At 46.1% G+C, this 22,634-nt stretch overlaps 1 protein-coding gene across 6 annotated transcripts in view; it reads left to right on the forward strand.

The window, feature by feature from the left end:
• The window catches only part of LCP2 (lymphocyte cytosolic protein 2), a 622,000-nt gene that overhangs the window by 213,698 nt on the left and 385,668 nt on the right, over nucleotides 1-22,634 (forward strand). For all 6 annotated transcript variants that reach the window (XM_086951712.1, XM_086951709.1, XM_086951711.1 and 3 more), the window contains exon 4: nucleotides 517-582. In XM_086951712.1, coding sequence (XP_086807838.1) covers nucleotides 517-582 — 66 coding nt within the window. The remainder of the gene's footprint in view (nucleotides 1-516; nucleotides 583-22,634) is intronic.

Consider the following 22,634-nt stretch of genomic DNA (forward strand, 5'->3'; position numbering starts at 1 on the left):
TGTTTATCGTTGAAGCTTGTGCAAGTATTAGTGCGAAAGCAATGCGTTCAAGTGTCTTAAACAAGATGGAAGCGTTTCAGATGTTGGGTTTGTGGTCCAGGCGCCCCCACATTCACTTTCACTTACATTGTTACTGCATTATATTATTTGACCACACATGGCCAAAATAGTTAAAATCACATATTGTGATGTGGACTAGTGGCCACGTTATGTACGTGGATACACCTGAACAAATGACTTCATTCTTTTTTTTGGAGACACTTAAAATGGTCTAATCGCTTATCGAGTGTTTCTTAAAAATATACTAAAAATACATTTTATTTGAAAGCTTTGATCTTGAGGTAAATAGGAATTGGTATATTGCTTTTACATTTAGCTTTATTCGAATGTCTTATATTCATATCCTGGATATTGATTAGTCGGTGTATTTGTGCCAAGAGTGTCTTAACACTAATATAAAAAGCAGTTTTGTTGTATTTGAAATCACATGTGCATTAATGCATGTTTGTTTTTCAGGATCATTATCAAACTCTGTCAAGAAATAAGCAAGAAGCCAGAAAAGAAAAACCCGTTCAGAGTATGGTAAGCAGAATATTAATAACTCCTTTTTGCCGGAAGAGGGAGAATTTGAGATAAAGTTTGTGAGAATGTATTTCCCCCATTGGCTTATAATACAGTAGAGGCAATTCTTGGTGTTGACACCTAATATAAAGCTATTTTTGCTTAAAATATCCAAGTATCCCTCAGCAGCAGTGTGTGTGCTACCAGCTTTAAATATAATGAAATGCTGTATTGCATTTACAGTTATTACACAAGCAAACAAGGTAACCAAAGGTACATAGGGAGCATAGGTGCATTCTATTTTGTAAGAACAACGGTCTCTACTAAAACAAAGATTCATCTGAAATTAAATCAATGAATGTACTACTGTCACAAATGTTAACATTCTCAGTTTCTTTTTTTCATAGAAAAATATTTTGAATGATCACAAATTAGTGGGTTGTGGCCAGAAAAATATTATAATGTACTTATTACTCTGCCAATTGTTTTCAAGTCACACTCAAATGTAATATTTCATTTGTGTCAGAACACAAATTCACAAACTAGCCCAATCACATATTGTATTTGCTGTCAACGACGTTTTAATCCTCTTACAATGTAAGGATTTCCACCAGAACATTACAATTTAATATGCCTAGATGAAAGACAGCAGAGCACAATACATGGTAAAATACACAACCAGTTGAGCACCGACATCCAGGAGTCGGGGTTCGCATCCTGATTCCTCCTGGTCTGTGGAGCCTGAACCTTAGTCTTCTTTAAGTTTAGTTCACTTCCTATGATGAGTCAATTTCTGGCGTAATCCATGTTTTACCTCGTTGCTATGGTAGGACCTTTTGCAGGAAATTCCGTAATTTCTGACGGTATCAAACATTGCACTGATAAAGTATGAATGTAATTATGCATATATAGTCCAAGGTTAGATAAGGAGTAACCGAGCAGGAGGATAGCCCTATATAATATTTAGGGCTAGATGTAGGTAGCTTAATACCGGTCAGTAACGGCCGAAAACCTGTAATTTTCCCATTACCGACCGGTATTTAGCCCTTTCCAATGTAGGAAGCCCTAAATAAGGATTCAGTAATTTACTGATTCGTTATTTTAAGGAATAGGTAAAATACTGATTCGTTATTTTAAGGAATCGGTATATTACCGACTCCTTAAATACTATGTAGGAAGCACTCAAGTGAGTGCATTTCTGCTTTAAGGATTTGTTATTTACCACCAACTACAAGTTGTTGGTAAATACTGAATACCTTTAAAAAAAGCAATTATTTGCTTTTTTAAAGTGCCATGTGGCAGTGCGCCACATGTGCACACATGCACGATTCAAGGGTGCAAAAGGGTGTCAATGTCACACCTTGCCACCCTTGAATATACTCCAGCTATTACCGATTCCGTAGTTACCGAATCGGTAATAGTGAATGGCTTCCAATTCATTCTATGGGCCTGAAGGCCCATAGGAATGAATGGGAAGGTATTCCTCATTACTGAATTGGTATTACCGATTTGGTAATAAGGAATATTACCGAATCTGTCAATTTTACCGAATTATTACCTACATCACATTTACCGATTCTTAAATACCGAAAGGGTAAATTTGGTAATTAAGAATCGGTAAATTGTGATTACCTACATCTAGCCCTTAGTGTTGTTTCAATAGGACTTGGAAAATATTTTCAAATATGTGATTTGTTAGCGTTCAATGAAGAGATGAGTCTTCAGTTTCTTTCTGATTCGCAAGTGGTTTGGAACAGGTTTAATATATGTTATGCTGTTCCTTATCCTGGGTACAAGGGAAGAGAACACCTCCTTTCTGGTCTTTTGCTTCTTGTATTTCTTTGTCTCTAGTCTTGCAGTGTATTGGCTACTGGTATCATGCTGACCACCTGAGGTAGTTTGTCTCAGTCAGGTGATCATCTGTAAAGGCATGGATAGCATTATAGGTGATATAGCTGTTCTTTATAATGATACAAGATAGAGGTGGAATTCACGTTATTCCTTCACCGTTGAGGTGATGTTGACAAATGTCATCACGCTTTTGACAAGTTGTCTCATGACTTGCAGGATGCCTTTCAGGGTTGCCAAGTTGGTATTGGGAAGGCCACAGAGCACAGCATTTCCTCCATCGACATGGGAGGGAAAGGTGACACTTGCACCTTTGTTCTGAAGTCATTTTCCTATAGGAAGGGTGTCACTTTTTTAGGTTTAGTAGCTGGTACCATGCATTCAGTGATGTCATCCAGGTTTAGTGTTAATGATTTAACTGTAAATGATATCGGGGGGAGAAACACTCTAGCCAGGCCTAAGTCTGTGCAGGCATTATACAGTGGACCTTAAGATAACTGTGGCCCAGCTCATGTGAGGCTTTGAATCATCGAATAATGCCAGTTTTAGTTAGAAATGTATGTCATTGACAAGTTGCTAGATCTTCATGTTATTGGTAAGTTTCGTTTTCCTGTAAAATTAAAGATTTTGTAGCAGATGGATCCCTGGAGGACTTCCCAACAGATGGGAAGTTTCTAAGAGTGAGATGTTCAGGTTTGGGGAAGCAGGTAATGGTTGCCAAGATGAGTCATGAACTATTGTGTGACTATACTAGAGTACCCTATCTGTATTTAAAGAAGATGTTTCAGTTTGTTATGTTAAAAATAGTCTTGTAGAGCACTCACCTACTCGGGCAGAGTGTCCCAGCGCTAAAAAAGACCTGCAGTGGCTGAACAGAGAGAGAGAACAAGATTACTGCACAAACAACCACGTCTTAAGCTCCTTCCTAAAGGAGAGGGGATTGTTCAACTTTCTGAGAGATAGTGGCAATTTAATCCACAGTTGGGGCGCCAAGAGTTTATACGAGTGCCCTCCGATACGAGCTCGGTTGACTGCTGGGACAATAGCCAGTGCCTGAGAGGCAGAGCGCAGAGATCGGGCAGGGAGGTAGAAGCGCATCCTTTTCCTTAAGTAGGAGGCCCGATGCTGTGGAGAGATTTTAACGCTGTGATAAGTGTCTTAAATTGGATGCGTTTACGCACTGGGAGCCAGTGAAGAGAGTTCAGCAGGGCGGAGGAGTGAGACCTTCGGCTAAGGCCAAAAATAGCTCTTGCTGCCGAGTTTTGAACTGATTGCAGGCGGCAGAGTAAATACTCCGGCAAACCCAGGTAGAGTACATTGGCATAGTCCAGTTGGGAGCCAATCAAAGCTTGAACAATAATCCTCCTATGGGCAACTGAAAGAAAAGGAAGACATTTCATGAGAGTTTTTAGAAGGCCATAGCAGTGGCCGACAACAGTGAGGATATGGGGTTTGAAGATGAGACCATCATCAATTTTGACACCCAGATTTTTTGCCAGTGAAGTAGCCGATGATGGGGATACATATCAGAAGGCCACCATGATTTCCAATTGGCATTGGGAGGGCAGCCAAAAAAGATGACCTCTGATTTGTCGGAGTTGCATCTAAGCTGATTCAGTTGAAACCAAGCGAAAACAGCAAAGAGGCAGCTCATGATATTGTCGCCGGAAAAGTCAGAGTTCTTATTGCAGGTAAATAGAAGCTGCGTATCATCGGCATAAGAAATAATCTGGGCTCCATGAGCTTCAACTAGCTCAGCCAATGGAGATAGATATATATTAAAATGAGTTGGACTTAGAATGGAGCCCTGTGGGACTCCAACCTCCAGAGGAGGGATGGAAGCTGTAAATGGGGGAGCCCAGATTGATGCTGGAGGCCAGATAGAAACGACTCAAACCAACTGAATACCGTCCCTCTCAAACCAATCTCCTGGAGTTTTGAAAGAAGACGGTTGTGAAAGGACGGTATCGAACGCCGCAGAGAGGTCCAACAGGACCAGCATAGCCTTCCCACCATTATCCAGGACTTCTTTGATGGACTCAGTTACCTCGAGCAGAGCAGTCTAGGCGCTAAGGTTTGAGCAAATCCCCGATTGAGTTTCATGAAGAATATTATGGCTTTCGAGAAAGTCCGAGATGGTGGTATGTACATGTTTTTCCAGAATCTTAGCAAACGCAGGAAGTAAGGAGATAGGTCTGTAATTAGAGTGGGTGTGAGGGTCCAGGTTAGGTTTTTTAAGCAGAATATGGACTTTTTTCCATGAGCTAGGGACAATACCTGACTTAAGCGAAGAATTGAGTACAGGGTTGATGATGGGATTGATAATATGTGCCATCTTGACAAGAAACTTCGCCGGGCATGGATCTGACAGAGAGCCTGACTTTATCTTCAATAGTAGCTTCAAAGAGACTTGGGGAGAGTGTAGAGGAAAAGTCGAGAGCATACAGCTCTCCGGAGGAGAAGAAGGTGCAGGGGAGTTTTGGTCAGAGTTACCAATGGAAGATGTTGATAAGACTGTAGACTGGATACTTTTGATTTTATCAGCGAAAAAGATGGCCAATTGATTAATCCAAAGTTCGGAGGGGGAGAACTTGGATGTTTGAGTAGTGGGAGAGGTGAATTCCTAAACTATCAAAAAGATTTCCATACAAGTATTGGCAGCTCATTCAATTCTTTTGGAAAAGTGTATTTTTTTCTGACAATAATGTCTTTGTGATAAGTTTTAATCAACATCCTATATAGTGTTTTCGACGAAGAATCATAACGTTTGCGCCAGGTTCTCTCAGCCTTTTTACATTGCCTTCTGCTATCGTGCAGAGCAGGAGTGAACCATGGCGCTGATGCACGAGAATTTTTTTTTAAGCAAATGGACAGAGGTGCAAGCTCATCTAAACGTTGAGTAAGCTAGGACTGGAAGAGAGCTAAATCATCTGCCAAGTTGCCTGTTAGTGGGCATGGGTGGATAGCAAACGAATGGGCAAGCATATCAGGTGTAACAAGGTGATATGGGCGAGTGGCAGTTGACTGGGGGCTAGAGACAGAGGAAGCGGCTTTGGCCACACGCGTAATATCAAAATTCAGCAAATGGTGATCTGTCCAAGCCAAGGGAAGAGGGGAGAAGATAATGATAGGGATCGTTGAGAAAATTTGCTCTAGAGTGTGACCTTTGTTATGTGTAGCAGTAGAGAAGAAAGGAGTAAGACCAAAGGGACTCGTGACGTCCAGGAGCCTTATGGTGTCAGCTGTATCTGACATGTCCATATGAATATTGAAATCACCAAGTAGCATTCAATGCTTATATTTAATGATGAAGGGAGAGATGGCAGTGTGAAGGTCCTCAAAAAAAGAGCCTACCTGACCAGGCGGTCTGTATACCAGTAGTACTGCGCAGGAGTGGTGAGGGGAAAAAGACAGAAGGAAACCAAGTGTTTCAGCACTGTGAATATCGTCAGATGGAACAATGGAGCAGGAATAGCGACTATCAACCACAATCGCAACTCCTCCTCCCCTGCCCAGCGACCGATCTTTCCTAAGAATGTAATAGTTTTGAGAAATAGCAATGGAAATGTCAGGACTAGAGGATTCTCCTAGCCAAGTCTCTGTCAGAAAAAGATATGCGGGCTTTGACTATGTTAATAAATCAAAAAGATCAAGGGCATGTTTACTCAGCGAGCGAGTGTTGAGTAGCATGCATGGGTAATTGTTAGGGTGGGTCGCACTGACTGTCTCAGATACGAGAGAGTCAGATGGAAGAGGGCCCTCCTTACTGGGTAATATAGTGCAGGGGGTCCAGCCGCAACCAGAACAATAAAGACTGACATATAGATTGTTTTGGGTCAGAGAGCATTGACAGCTAATATCTCTTCCCACAGTTTTTAAAAAGTCTGACTCGTACCTATACAACTCAGGAGTAGTGGCCAAGGGACCATCGGCGTGGCCTGCCCCTGATGCCTCTAGGACGCTGACGGGCGCAGACGGGCTTACCTTTGGTGCATTTTCGGCACTCATTAGACACGCCCGCTGTGCTTGCCACTGCATGTCCTCAGAGGCATCTGACTAAAATAGGGAAGAGGGAGTGATTCAAGGAAGTGCTGAACACTAGCGTGCTAACCCCCGTTCCGCCCAAAATGGCGGCCGCGCTGCAAACAGTGTTAGACAAAGTGAGCAAAAGGTAAGAATAATTCACAGTTTTAAAAATTCAAATGAATCACAATTAAAAAAATCAAGCGCACAGAGTGCCTATTAAATCAGGAGCGTTTCTGGCGTTTCTGGCAGAGCTTTCACGCACGTTCCCAGCTGAGCCTCAGGAACAGGTCAAGGGGCGGCGTTACAGGGGGGGTGTTAAGTAGTCAGGGAGCACTGAAGACTAGCGTGCTAACCCCTGTGTCTTCCAAAATGGCGGCCGCACTGCAAGCAGCGTTAGACAAAGTGAGCAAAAGGTAAGAATAATTCAAATGGATCACAATTAAAAAAATCAAGCGCACAGATCGCCTATTAAATCAGGAGCGTTTCTGGCATTTCTGGCACAGCTTATGGTGCTTGACAGTGTCAAAGGCTGTGGAGACATCAAGGAGAACTAGGATGTCAGGGCTCATCATTGATGATGAGGCATGCAACATACAATTCTTTCTGAAGCACAACTGGTTGTGCTTTTGGAGGTTTTTTTCTTACTGAGAGGATCCTTTGGTGATCTAAACTGATTACTCAATGATTTTTGAATAAAGAATGCCTATTTATAAGCCCTCCATGGGGAGGATCTGCCATGTCTCAAGGACATTTGGATGATTCATCGGAGAAAGGAGACATGGGATACTGTTGAGATGGCTTAAGAACTGGTATATTTGATGATGGAAGAATGCCATCCTCATTTAGGTGGCCATGAAAGAGGTGACGATATGTGTGAATGTGTGATTGGGGATTAAAGACTGTCTGCTTGGGTGTGGAGCGATAAGAGGTAGGCGGCCGGGTGGATTTTGTTTTTGTTTTTCTAAGGGTATATCTGACCATGTTGATCTTCACAATTAGCAATCTCTTGGAAGCATTGTGTATATTGCCTCGATGAATATCAGAGGGCCTGGGAGTAGATTGATGCTGCATTGAAGAGTTGTTTCTATATGTTGCGCACTTCATTACTGATAGCCTTGTGGAAAGTGGGTTTGGATGTGATGATTTGGGAGCTGCATATAGAGTAAAGTGCTTTTGCATTGGGTGAGGTTGTAGAGGCCATAGGTTCATCTCTATTTATTTTCTTGTCTGCCAACAGAACGCCTGCTGTCTGTGAGTTCTTGGATTTTCCAATGGGGTTGACTTTTTTCAGGTTACAAGCATCATGTTTTCAGTGGAGCTTTGAGTTCACCATACAGTAATGTTGTATGTATTGAAGAGCATATTGACATTCAATGAAACCTGGAACGTTTTTGATATATTGATGAGTTCTTTTTGGAAGGTGTCCTTGGAGAGCTCTTTGAAGGATTGAAATGTCTCTTTACATCATTTTATTAGACATTGATGTATCAGGGTTAAGTGAAGGATAGAGAAGAGGATGGCAAAGTGTGTCACCATTGCAGAAGTGTTGGGGGCAATGCAGAGAGCCCGTAAAGGCAAAATTAAGTGTACAGCTTTAAGAGTGGGTTGGAATTGCGATGTGCTGTGTTATAGGCTGTTCTTTGAAGCATTGCAATTTAAAACTTAAGTGAGTAGAACATATAATATTTAGGATGTGAAGGTGTTTGGCTGCCCAGTAAGTGTGGGGGATCTTGCAAAGTTTTACTCCGTGGAATTTTGTGGAGTTGCATAAAAACTCAGCGAGATTCCACTGAATGCCACAAGTGGTGAAACTTCAGTATGTTGCGCTGCTCGTGCCTATTTTTAATGCCAGGGGCTTGGTCCGAGCTGTAAAATCAGTGCGAATGACGCCAGGCGCCGAAATGGTTGCTGGGCCTGTCTTCTTTCAGCCACTCAAGTAGATTTTCCACTCAATCTGTAGGTTTCTCAGTGTGAACGGTAGCCGCCTGCCATGGCCTCCCATGTTGAGAAATCATGCCAGGACTCGTCCTAGCACTTGATTTTCTCGTTTGCCCTTGCCAACTTAGGGCCTGATTACGATTGCGGTTTTCCCGCATCCTCCGGGCCGGCGGAAGCCACCGCCGGCCCGGAGAATGCGGGAAAACCGCTGCGGACTGAAAAAGACCTCCCCGCCAGATTAGGATGGCTGGGGGATCGTTTTTCAGTCCGCAGCTTTTCCGCCGCGGTCGCCTTCCGACCGCGGCGGAAAAGCTTTAACATGGCTGGCGGTGTCTATCAGACACCGCCAGCCATATTAGGATGTCTGCGGAAAGATGCCTTTACACGGCGGCATTTCCACAGTGTAAAGGCATACGGATTAGTGTTTGGGGGCCCCCAGGGGTGAAGGGGGGGTGGGGGGTGCACATGGGGGGTACCCTGCATTTGCCTGCACAAAGCGGCAGGCACCGCGAGGTGCCTGCCGCTTTGTACATGCAAATGCACAACTCACATTTTTATCATTGCGGCGGGTGCTGCTTCAAGCAGCACCCGCCGCAATGATAAAAATACAGGATGTGACCGCCAGGGTGGCGGTCACATCCTAATTTGCACGGAGGGACCGCCGCTGTCCCATAGCAGTTCTTAGAGTTTTTCTGGAACTCTGCGGTCCAGGTGAGGCATGAAGTTGGCAAAACTCTGCGAACTCAACTGGTGGGGCGGAGTTTAATGCCCACCCCTACTGCCCAGTTGCCTGGAGTTTGGTGGTGTCACTTGACTAGGAAATTTCTGTAGAACTCATATCACCATTTTAGTGGGAGAATGAACATAAATGTGATAAAGAGTTGTCACTGTCACTTGTGCAACAGAGAGACATGTTTGCACCACCACCCCTATTTTTACAAACTCCAGGCAACAACGAAAACAAAAAAATCTAAGTGTACTTTAAAGAACTGGATTGTGGTAATTACACATTTGCAAGGTATATCACTTTTATTTTTGAACTACACAATCTCCAATGAACCATGTAATGTAAATCTTTACCTTGATGGTTCAGTGTGATGGAATGTTGCCATTCAATATCATTATGTGGCAGCGCATAAATCCTGTTTAACTATTGAAACTGGTATGAGAGCTCTTTTCTTTCACAGTTTCACACTACTCACTCCATTCTTGATTGCACTGGACACGCTGTTTCTCAACCTAAAATAGATGTACGTACTGACATATGATGTAATTCGTGCTGACACACATGCATTGCCTGGCTGAGTTTACACATTTTAGGAGATATTTCTTTGGGTCTATGTAAATAGGAGTCCAAAATTGTTTGATACCAACTATGTAAAGTGTTTTATGTAAAGATAGGGAGCTACCTGCTACTAGCAAGATTAGGAAGGCAGAGTTGGTTAGGTCACTGAAGACCTGGGCCAGGTCAGCCCCAGAGAATGAAGAAGAGAGGAAGGCTGACTTCCCAATGTCACCAAGGAGGAGGGTGATGATGATGCTTCCTCCATTGCTTCTAGTACTACGTACATAATTCCAGAAGGTGGGAGGAGGAGAGGGTCCCCCACACAGGAACCACCACTGTACCTTGCAGAGAGGCAGCTTGAGGCCATACTAGCTTTAGCAGCTTTTAAGCAGAAAAGACTATAATTAGCTAACAAATAGTGGCAGCAATAATGATAAACAATGTGAGTTGTCTGGAAGAAGGGAGTTGATCACAAGCGTCCCAAGGGTGTAGTGCCCAGGAACACAGAGGGGATGATATTGACTAATGGCTCACTGTATTTGAAAGGGCCCTTGAGATGTGTGGCGTCCGCCCCAAGCATTGGGTTTCACTCTTGTGGAAACTGATCCCAGTGGCTGGGAGGGATAGGCTCCCGACCTTGTAGGGGCAATGATTAGTCAAGAAGTTTGGTCTGACCCCAGAACAGTACAGAGGTTAGAATAGAGACACCCCGGAGGTAAATACACAGTCAATGGTGGACTTTGTGGACATCTCAGTGAAGGCCCTAGAAGGCTAGATTGTTGGTAGCCAAGTGAACATATATGAGGGTTTTGATACTTTGTTTTTCAAAGAGCACTTCGACTCATTGTGTACAAGAAATGTTGTGCCAGTATCTCGTCGACTCAAAACTAACTAGCCCTAGAGAGCTGGGAGAGTTAGCTGATGAGTAGGCGAGAACTGGGTTTCTATCTAATGAGCACATGGGAGGTGATCAGAAGAAGGAAGGAAGGACAGGTCCCCACTAGCGAAAGCCCAGGGGAAAGAAGGTCAAAAACAAAAGGGTTCCTCTAAAGACACACAAAAACCTGAACAAGGGGGGGACCGAGCCAATCCAAGTTCAAGGGGAGGGGTTATCAAGGAAAGAATGGTAGGTTTGTTGGCCCCTCAAAGGTGGGAAAGTGCTTTCACTGTAATCAGCCATGGCACAAGAAACTTATTATTTATTTATTTATTGTAGAGTTTTATATAGCGCGAACAAGACCCGTGGGTATCAGAGCGCTTGACATCAGAATGGGTTAACTAACATAGGTGATGACATTATAATTAACAACAGTTATGAGGTAGATAATAGAATGAATATGATTGTGTGAGACGATATCAATGCAGATAAAAAAAAACACAAGTGAAATTCGCATTAATAGGTTAACTAACATAAATGTTGACATTACAAGAAATTAACAGATATGAGGTAGATAATAGAATGACAATGATTGTGTGAAACAAAGTATATGCAAACAAAAACACAGGTGCAATTCGCATTAAGAGGTGGGGTAAGGCTAAGCTTATATCATATGCCATGTGTACCGCCCAAGTGAGGTAGGCGATGGTAAGGTTAGGTTTAGAAAAATGTTAACCTTTCTAAGACCAAAGCCGTTAAGAGGTAGATAGTAGTGTGGCTATGACTAGTGTGAGACAGAGTATATGAGAAACACAAGTCACCATGCAGTTCGCGTTAAATTGTCCATTCGTGGGGTAAGGCTAAGCTGATATCATAAACCACATACAAACTTAACTTAACAGGTGTATTTGTAAAGCGCACGTTCGCCCCAGCAACGGGGCATCTTGGCGCTGAAATAACAGTTGTATATTGTTACCCAACTCAATGGAAAGGAGTTGCTGTCTGCACAAATAAGCCCCCCACTGGTGGGCACTCAGTAGGGATTGCTAGTGTAAGTGTGGGGGTGGAAAGTGCTCCAAAGAGGGGTAGGGATGTGACAGAGACAACCTTAGTGTCTGTGGGTGGGAAGAAATTGCAACCCTGGCTGACTTACCTCCAAGAATGGGATAAGTACAAAGGCCTACCATCAATGGATCTGAGGTTGAGGCTATGAGAGACACAGGAGCAGGTGTAACTATGGTCATGGACACACTGGTGTCTCAAGAGCTGATCCTGCCTGGTGAGTTTCACCTGGTGACCTATGCAGATAGCTGGACCAATCTCCATTCAATGGCTTTGGTAGATTTGTAATGGGGAGGTTTGACAGGCCCTTTGAAGGTAGTTGGATCTCCTTTACTCTCAGTACAGCGTTTACCGGGAAATGATCTTGAAGCATCTGACTGGTCAGAGGTTGAGAGAGGGCCCCATATGAGAATGTTGGAGCTCCCTGTGTGGGTATGTGCTGTGACCTGGTCACAGACTAGCTAGAAGGGAACTGATGGACCTTTGGACCCTGAAACAATGGGTCAAGCATCCAGGGACAAGGGTGCTTGGTCTTGTGAGCCAGCCTAGGAAACTCCAGAGGTACAGCAGGAATCTGACTCTGAGGGGAAGGACCCGTCCTCCGAGAAAGGGACTCCATCCCTGCCAAAGCTGTCAAACTTGGCATAACTGAGAGGAGCCAGTGGATCCTCCAGAGAGGAGTTATGTCAGGGCCAGAGAGACTGTCCCACCCTTGAGGGCTTGAGCGAATTGCATCAAAGCAAGAGGAAGGGGTGACAGTGGGTTCCACAAAATATACAGAGAATATGGACTACTCTATACTTAGGCCAAAAACCTCAGGGGGGGCACCAGGAGGTTGGTGTAGCCCCTGAAGTACAGAGAGTTCATCCTGACTTTGGGTCTTGATATCCCCATGGCAGGTCATTTGAGGCAAACCAAGACATGGAAACGGTTGGTGAACCATTTCTATTGACCCCAAATGTCTGAGATGGTAAAGGAGGTGTGTAGCTCCTGTGCCACCTGTCAGGTCAGTGTCAAGGAAGGGGGCAAGTCAAAGGTTCCTTTGGTACCTCTGCCAGTGGTTGGGACTCCCTTTGTGAGGGTGGGGGTAGACTTTGTTTGTCCCCTTTAACCCTAAAGTGCAACAGGGAATAAGTATAGCTTGGTGGTAGTGGACCATGCCACACAATACCTTGACGCAATACCCCTCATAACAGTCACTGCGCCTGCAGTGGCTTGGGCACTACTTGGTGTGTTCACCAGAGTGGGTTCCCCAAAAAAGGTTGTTTCAGATAGGGACACAAACTTCATGTCCAGTTATCTGATAGTGATGTGGGATGAATGTGATGTTATCTAAGAGTTCACCACCCCATATCACCCCTAGAATAATGGTCTGATAGAGAGGTTCAATAAGACCCTGAAGGGCATGATCAGTGGATTGTCTGACAAACACAGGAGCAGATTGGATGTTCTCCTCCCATTCCTTCTGTTTGCCTACAGCAAGGTCCCACTAAAGGGGTTGATTTCAGTCACTTTGAGCTGTTCCTTTGACACTCTGTGAGAGGGCCATTGTGCCTGCTGAGAGAGTCTTTGGAGAAGCCTCTCAAGGAAGAAAAGGGCATTTGTGTTTGACTATGGGCTAAGCTTGAGATCTCGCATGGTAGAGTACATGTATAAGGCAGGCAGGAAACTGGAGGCCAGCCAGAAACTCATGAAGCACTGTGTGATCAAAAGGATGCAATTCCAGTTGGTGTGGGTGTTGTAGCCTGTAGCTCCTAGGGCTCTCCATGACAAGTGGACTGGGCCCTATCCAATCATTGATAAAAAGGGTGAGGAAACCTACCTGGTCAAACACCCCCAGGAACCCTTATAAGGTCCTGCATGTCAATAGATTGAACCTTACCATGACAAGGCAGACATGACCATGTTACTGGTCACAGATGAGGAAGAAGAGGAGGAAACTGAGCCAGTGCCTGACTTCCTCTCCAAGAATGTGCAAGATGGGTCTGTGGAGGGGGTGGTACTCTCTCTCAAATTGAAGCCTAGCAGCACAGAGACTACAAGCAGGTGCTGGGGCAGTTTACTGATCAATTCTTTTTTACCCCAGGAGTCACTGATTGGTGTGTGCACCACATTGATATTGGTGACAGCCCATCTGTCAAAAAGAAACTGTACAGGTTGTCTGACAAAGTCAGAGCCAACATCAAGAGGTGGATAAGATCCTGGAGTTGGGGGTAATTTAGCCCTCTGACAGTCAATGGGCCAGTCCAGTTGTGCTGCAGCTCAAACCTAATCCCCAGGGTGGGGCAAAGGAGTTACGGTTCTGTGTGGACTACAGAGGACAGAATGCAGTCCCTAAGTCTGATGCTCATTGCTCACCCTATACCTAGAGCTGATGAGTTCATTAACAGGCTATTGGCAGATTGCCCTCACTGAAGGAGCAAAGATAACGTCAGCATTCCCGACCCCAGAAGGACATTACTAGTTCAAAGTGATACACTTTGGGTTAAAGAATTTAACTGCCACCTTCCAAAGACTGGAGTAGTTCAGTGCAGCTATCTAGATGAAATAGCTGTGCATAATTCCACCTGGGAGGATCATTTAAACCACCACAGGGAAGTGCTTCAGGCTATGCAGCAGGCAGGTCTGGCTATTAAAGCCAGAAAGTGCAAAATATGGCCTAGTTCTGTAGCGTACCTGGGCCACCTAGTAAGTGGAGGCCATGGACAGTTTCTCCAGGACAAAATCGAAACCATTTTGGATTGAAAAGCTCCTACTACCCAGACACCGATCAGGGCATTCCTCGGTCGGACTTGGCACTAGAGAATTTTTTTTCAGAATTATGGGACCATTGTGGCTCCCCTGAAGGAACTTACTTCTATGAAGAGGTCAAAGAAAGTAGTGAGGACCCCAAAGTGTCAGAAGGAATCCAACACTGAAAGACGCTATGTGTTCAGAACCAGTGTTACTGGCCCCTGACAATACAAAGTAATTTGCAGTTCAGACAGATGCTCCAGAACATGCGATTGGGGTAGTTTGGGCACAAGTAAATAAGGAGGGCCTTGATCATCAAGTTGCCATTAAAGCAGGCGACTTCTCCACAGAGTGCCATTTAGAGGGAAGCCTTTGCTGCGGTTTGGTCCCTGAAAAAGCTGAGACCGTACCTATTTGGTACTCACTTTTGTGTGCAAACTGACCATAGACCTCTCAGGTGGCTCATGCAGGTGAAAGGGGAGAATTCCATTTCTCTACAGGGGATGGGCTTAACAGTGGAACACGGACCTGGGGATGCTCATGCCAATGTAGATGGACTTTCTAGGTTCTTCCATTTAGCTGCTGACGACTAGTAGGTTAGTTACCAATCACCTTTCATTTAGAGGGGGGCATTTTGGAAAGTTATCTTTTTGCCTTGTTCAACCCCATTTTCCGCTGAATGATACTGGTGGTAACTGACTCTGACTGTGCCTTGGGCCCTGCTGGCAGGCCCAGGCAAGTACTATGTTTAAAACACAAACAATGCATAGGGTAAACTATGTATTAGGGTACACTTGCAATTGGCCAGACAGACCCTATACGTCCCTAGTAGGTAAAAGGACAATGGGGATTAATCTACAAATAAGTTCCTAGTAGATAAAAGGGCATGAAGATTTAGAAGCTCAGGAGAATTTATGCACTTTGCATGTGTGCACTGACTATCTGTCATTTTAAATGCAGCCTTGCTTTGAAGACTGCCCTTAAAAGTAAACTCTTACAATTGGCATGACCTACCCTATAAGCTCCTAGCAGATAATGGGGCAGGGGGATTGAAAGTTCCTATATACCGGAGTATGTAATAGGGCATGGACGTTTAGAAGCCAGCAGCTTTGTTTGTACTTCTATTTGTACACTGCTGAGGTCGTTTTAAAAACAGCCCTGTTTTGCATCACTGCTTTTAAAATAAATTCACTACAAACTCGACTTTGGTGCTATGGGCACTTTAAAAGTGATAATGTACATTGTTTTATATATTAGGCACTCCCAGGTCTCCCCTAGGTGTCCCAGGAGTGGGGGGCCATGCAACTGTAAGCAGTGTTGTTATAAAATATGTTTTTATAGACCCTGGCAAGTGAAATCTGGCCATTTTACTTCTTTACTCACTGTAGATGTTTAGCTTATAGGCAAACATTGCAATAGTTTATGCACGCATCATTATTGCTAGGAACGGAATAAAATATTATTAACAGCTTCAAAAGAATTTTATTGATACATCTAACAGATTGCCATTGTTGAATTTATCATAACTGGTACAGAAAATAAGTTAAAAGACTTTATTTTCTGTAAGCCAAAATCCAAATTCCCTGGTTGATCAACTCTTTCAGGATTAGCCAGGCTGCCTTGAGTAGGTGATAAGTGCCTTGGCAGAACAGAGGTTGTCTGTTAGAGGGAGTTCTGCATCAGCAAAGGAATGCCCAAGCAAGGGATTTAAGCCATAAAACATGAGATTCAAAGGATAACAGGACAAGCTAGAAGGCCAGCCAGGCCCACCCCCTCTTCCTGCCAGATGGCAGGCTTAGGATAAGAATTTGCAGATATGAGGAGGGGGAGCTTATGGAAATGAGTTACACTGTGAGGTGGTTTAGATACCTTGTACTGCTCTGCTGAGATTTCAGTCATGATGAATTTTGGAGGAATAGTGCTTTCTGGATGCCACACTTTAGAGGAAGTGGTTGTGCGCCTGGGTGGCAGGCTGCATCCCGTCGGTCAGACCCAGAAGCTTAGATTAAATATGTGAGAGTGCATAGCCTCTCACTTCTGCTGCCTGAAACTACAAGGAAAAGAAGGACTTCCCTACTGGAATCTGAATTTGCACCCAAAGGCCTCCACTCTGAATGACTGTGCCTGCTTCACGCTTTGGTACTACAGCCCTGGGGAATGTTCTTGCTTCTAGAAGGATTAAGTAGTGGACTCACTGCAGCTACAGGTTAACAGAGCCCATCTGCATCATTTTAACCAATAGTCCCAATCTTGGAGTGGGTATAGTGGACTTTTAAGGATTTGGCCAGGTACAACTGTATAGATCTGTAATGTTGCAAAGTACATTGTAATACCATTACTTATCAAATGGACAAATATTATCCTCTATTTTGGATGATTTGTTACAACAAAATGCAATAAGGTTTGTAATAAGACAAAAAAGGATTTGGACAGGTAGGAATTGTGGTCCAGATCTTCCAGAGACAATCCAGGAGATTCCAGACCTATGGATTTGTGTTTTGGATACTTTGAATCCACAAGAAGACTTTCAAGAAGCACCTCCTGAAATGTAGGGAACTTTGGAAAACTTTTGGGTAAAAGCTTCATAGGTGACCGACCCGACCACCAAAGTCAAGCTGACTTCCTTCAACCTCGACCCAAACAGGATTTCTGGTTTGTTATGCTGAAGTCTTCCAGGATTTGATGGGGGTCTCGTGGAAAGACAAGCCTGCGAACCCTCTCCGAATCCTGCCTGCTGTGGAGGGTCGAAGGCGGGTGGAAAAAAAAGCTCCGGAAAAGTTGCTAAGTTTGAAGGTCAAATTTTGACTGGGACCTCACACTTAGTGTATCCAACCACGGCTCCATCGTGGTTGGCCTGAAACTATGACTTTCTCCCAGTCAAGCACGACCAGGTGTCCCAGAGTGGTGTTATAGGTTTTTAAGCATTATAAAGCATATAACCTTTAAAATTCATATCTCCAGTTTCCATATTGGCTATTTGTCATTTTGGTGTCTATCTGCACATAAAAAATATTTACTATTTTTTTAGATTGGTGAGGGATTTTTATTGTGTGTTGTGTCATACTTAGTTGATGTATTAATGTTTTAAATGATTTACACTTCTGTCTCCCAAGTTAGGCCTGACTGCTCATTGTCAGCTACCAAGGGTTGAACATGGGACCTTTACTGGACCCTATACTGGGTTAGTAGACTTATTACTAGTGGTAGATGCATACTTACCCCTACAAATAACCACATTTCTAACCGATAATATGGAAGTATATGTGCTTGATATTATCTTGGTAGGGTATTGTGGTTTGAGAATATATTTGTTGGGTTACACATGTTTGAAAATAGGAGTTTGCAAATAGAGCCATGGTAGGAAAAGTGTATGAGGGACAATAATACACTTAGATGGAGACACGAAAGTGGCTTAAGTATCATGCTCATCCTCAGTGCTCCTCACCAGGTAGTTGTGATCTAGATGTCATTAAGGCGATTGAGTCTTCAGATTGGTTGGGTCCTGTCTTTTAGTGCCAAAGTATAGGAGAAAAACATACAATTGTTAACAGAGCATTTTCATATAAATCACATCTGGGTAGTTTGACAGCGCCCCAAACCCCTACAAAATTGTGAATAATTAGCACCACTAAGCAAGGCACAGATCTTCAGTACGATGAATGTATTTTTGGGATACCACTAAAGCATACTGGTTCCATTGAATGCCCTTTAGGTGAATGTCGTCCTGCTTGCAGATGCTAATGAAAAGCATGATCCAGGGAAGGGATAGGGTAATGTTCCCAAGATTATTTCTGGATGTATTGTAAGAATAAAGATCAACACAGAAGATTGCAAATGTTAAGTTGATTCAAAATGTATGTCTTCATGTGAGAGAAGTATCAGTTACTGGTAAGGTCAGTTAAGTACTTCAAGCACACAATATCAGTAGAAAGGAAACATCCTAAAATGTAATTAGTAGAATTAATACTGGTAGTTCTAGCACAAAAAGATAAGGACCAGTAGTGTTCCATTTTGCTCTCAGCATCCTTTATCTCAATGCACGGCCCTTTGTCAAACACCAACTCGATATCTTTTCATTGCTTTCTACAGTTAAACCAGATATACTCTTATTCACTGAAACTTGGCTGACTCAGGACTCTATCCCTGATATCTTGGCTGCGCTACCCCAGGACTATTATATTTTACAGGCAAACCGATCTTCAGGTAGACCCGGTGGGGGAGTTGCTGCCCTTATACTGAAACATCATACTTTTACTTGCATCTCCCCTTTGGATGTGCCGGCGACGGATAATCTAGTCATCAAACTAGACTCTAGCTCTGGCGCCCTTATTTTTGTTCTACTCTACTGGCCCCCCAACCCATGCCTAATTTTCCCATTTCCTTAGGTGAACAGCTGGCCAATTTATCCATGAACTTCACTAATATTTTATTTATAGGCAATCTGAACTATTGGCTTAACGACTCCTCAGGCGGACCCCACGCCACAGATCTCCTTGATATGCTTTTGAACTTAAATTTTGTCCAACATATCCATTCTGCTACTCACATTAAAGCTCACGCACTGGACCAAGTCTGGTCTATCAATCTCTCTTTGACAGACCTTAGCATCTCTCCCTGTATATGGTCGGACTATTACTTAATACAATTTAATATCAATATGCCTTCAATGCCTAGGAACATGTCTTCAGGGGGTGGAGTCACTAGAAAGTGGAGGGCCTTAGATATTCAAGCCTTCTCGGACACACTGACTAGCACAGTACCCTCTTTCAACTCAGATGTTAATGCCATGGAAGCTAACATCTCCTCTTGGTTACTGTCGGGCAGTAACATCCATGTCCCACTTACAAAGTTTACCCGCACTCGTCACTCAGACTCTCAAAAATGGTTCTCGGCTGAATTAAAAACACAGAAACTGGGGCGTGGCCAAGATGGCGGCGGAGTAGGACGCCTTTTCGTGCCGCTCCGGCGCTGATCCAACATAGCAACTAATAGCACGACTTTGGGGGTACCCACGAGCCCCTACGGCGGCAGAGACGTTCGCCTAGCAGAGCGGCGGACGTTGGCGGGGTCCCCGGAGCGGTGTGACCCCCAGAGCGCCTGCGAGGACGTTCGCAGCCTGCGGCCTGTGAGACCCCGGGCTTTCCAACCATCGCGGCCCGGCGTGGTCGAGGGGCGGGGCCTTAGATCCGCCTGCAGGCGCTGGAGCAAACGGACGGCTGAGCGGACCGGAGTTGGTCGAGGGAGGCTCTATCGGCGAGACCCGGCTCATACCCCGCCGCACCTGTGAGAGGATCCCTGGCCAGGTAGCGCCATTGCACAACCAGTGGCCCGCTGCTAACGCCGTCGACTGGTCCCCCACGTGGGTGGCGCCTGTGGCCTGCTTGAACTATCCGAGCCTAGGGCCTGCTTGCCGCACGGAACCGGATGACAACGGGGCACGGGAGTGAATCTACCGCTCATTGGTGGCGGAGGATCGGAGGATCGAGGCGCCGGGTCGCTGGACCCCTGGAGCTCCCGCCTGGGATAAAAGAGACGCTCACAATCGAGTGCCTGGGGCGAGGTGCCCGGAAACGACTGGTGAAGGAAGGAACCGAGAGCTTGGCCCGCCTGCAGCCCCCGCTGCCTCCTCGGCCACGTGGAGTCGACGCGGGGCGTCATGTCCACAGTGCAGCGCAAACGAAACCAGGGAAAGGACAAGGCCTCCCAACAACCGGCCTCCCCTGGAGCAAGTGGGTCATCAAGGCAATCTGATGAAGACGCTCCGGTGACGAAGGCCTTCATGTCGGAGCTGTTTGCCTCCATCAAGGAGGACATATCGGAACTCAGGTCGCAGCTCGCCTCCGACCTGCGGGAGGTGCGGAGGGATGTGGACGGCATAGGCGAGAGGGTGGCGACCCTGGAGGACAGGGACTTGAGCGTCGCCACGGATGTTCACATGCTCCAGCAAGACATTATCCGCCTCACCGAGCAGAATTTGGACCTCCAACTGCATACGGAAGACCTTGAAAACCGCTCCCGTAGGAACAACATCCGTATACGGGCGGTGCCCTGGGACGGTGAGGCGGGAGACCTCCGGGGTTACGTGCAGGAGCTGTTCCTCCAGGTCCTAGATGAGGAGGACACGACGGAGATACGGATGGACAGAGTGCACCGGGTGGGCCTGCCGCGGCGAGGGGGGGGTCCTCCCCCCGACATACTGGTGTGCGTCCACGATTTCCAACTCAAGGAGAGAATACTACGGAAGGCCAGGACCATCGACTCATTGCAATTCCGTGGCCATAGTCCCCAGCTGTTCCAGGACTTAGCGGCCTCTACTTTACAGAAACGAAGGGACTTCCGTCCTATCACTGCATTCCTGAAAGAGAGGGGGATTGCCTACTCTTGGGGGCACCCTTTCAGAATAATTTTCAGATGGCAGAACCGCCTGGCCCAAGTACGTACACTTCAGGCGGCTAAAGAGCTCCTGGGACTGGCGGATGTTCCATCATCGCAGGCCACTGCGGCCTCCCCATCTCGGCGGCGCCGCCGATCGAACTCTTGGCACAGGGTGGGGCGCTCTCCCGCCGGATCCCCTGCGAGACAGCGCCCGGACCTCTCTACCAGCCTGCAGGAACGAGGAGCAGCGGTCGCTTCGGTGGCCTCGGCCACGTTGGCTGCTTCACAGCTCAGCTCTGGGGTGGCGTGAGCCCCAACACGGCGGATTGGCGCCGGGAAGGCTCGGGCCTTCTGATCAAGGGTGTGCAAGTACTCTGGTGGAGACGCCCTTGATTACGGCCAAGGGGAATAGTGGCTACATACCTCGGGCCTGTCGCTCGATTGGGGGCTTCCTACGGACTTCGGCCTACTGATCCTGTTGAGTATGGTTTATGCACTTTTTTTTCCACTTTTGTATAATGTTCTGTGTTGGTTCGGGGGGGCTCAGGTTGGGGGACGGTTGGGGAGGGGGGGCCGTGACGGCAGGCCTTTTGGGATGAATGTAGAGGATGAGTGGTGGAATGCGCGCCATGCTGTAGAGGGGCTGAGACTGCGACTGCTCTTGGAGCGTTTGGGAGCACGTGGTGGGGGGGAGGGGTGGAAGGTGGGCTGGGCGCCATTTTGTACTTCTGATAGCAAGTTCTTTGGGAGGTGTTTATTATGCCGATTAGTATAGGCACTTGGAATGTCAAGGGCTTGAATTCCCCTCAGAAGAGACAGAAGGTCCTGAAATACCTTGTAGACCATCACCTCGATGTGGTGGGGCTTCAGGAAACCCATTTAGCTCGAAAGGATGAAATGCGGCTCCGACACAGGGCGTACCCCATTGTGTACAGGTCCTCAGCTGTCACGAAGCATCGGGGGGTGGCGTTAATGTTTAAGGCAGCGTTGCATTTTCAACCTGTGGGAGTCCGCACTGATAGAGAAGGACGGTGGTTGATGGTCAAGGGACACATTCAGGGCAGGTTGTGTACGTTTGTGGTGCTCTACTTGCCTAATTCTGGCCAAAATAAGTACTTGCAGGAGCTACTGGAGAAGGTGGGGGACTTTGCGGAAGGACTTGTATTCATGCTGGGTGATTATAACTTGGTTTGGGATGGGGAGATGGACAGCTCTGGGGGTCGGAGGGCGGATACCGGGGTTTTCTCGGGGAGTACACAGAGGGGGGTGGAAGAGATGGGCCTGGTGGATGGCTGGAGGTTTTTTCACCCTGCTGGGAGGGACTACACGTTCTTTTCCCATGTGCACCACTCCTACTCCCGCCTGGACTACGTCTTCCTCAGCCAGTCCCTTAGAGGGAACATCTTAGATGCCGCCATTCTCCCGATTTCTGTTTCGGATCACAGTCTTCTAGTGCTCACGCTTCGGTGGTCGCCGCCGGACACCGCGAACCGGAAATGGTACTTCCCGGCCTCGTTGGTCCGCGACGATGTATCCCATCAGGCCTTGCGTCAGGCCATCCGGGACTTTTTTGATGGCAATCCTCCCTCGGACACGTCCCTCATGACCACCTGGGACGCCTTTAAGGCGACGATCAGGGGGACATGCCTGGGCCTCAACTCCCAATTGAACGCCTTACGTAGGAAGGAGAGGGAAGCGCTGGAGGCAGAGGTACTCGCGCTTGAGAGGGAGCACAAAGCTAATCCATCGAGGGTGACCCTACGTCCCCTGACGGCAGTACGGGGCAAGTTGAAGTCTCACTACACGAATAGGGCTGAACTCACACTGTTGCGGCTGGGCCGGCTCTCCTACTCTGGGGGCAACAAGATTGGTAGACACCTTGCCCGGCAATTGAAGGACAAGAGGGAGCGGGAATACGTAGGTGGGATT

Source organism: Lissotriton vulgaris, unplaced genomic scaffold (assembly GCF_964263255.1).
Source record: "Lissotriton vulgaris unplaced genomic scaffold, aLisVul1.2 SCAFFOLD_1103, whole genome shotgun sequence".
In the NCBI taxonomy this organism is placed as follows: Eukaryota; Metazoa; Chordata; class Amphibia; order Caudata; family Salamandridae; genus Lissotriton; species Lissotriton vulgaris.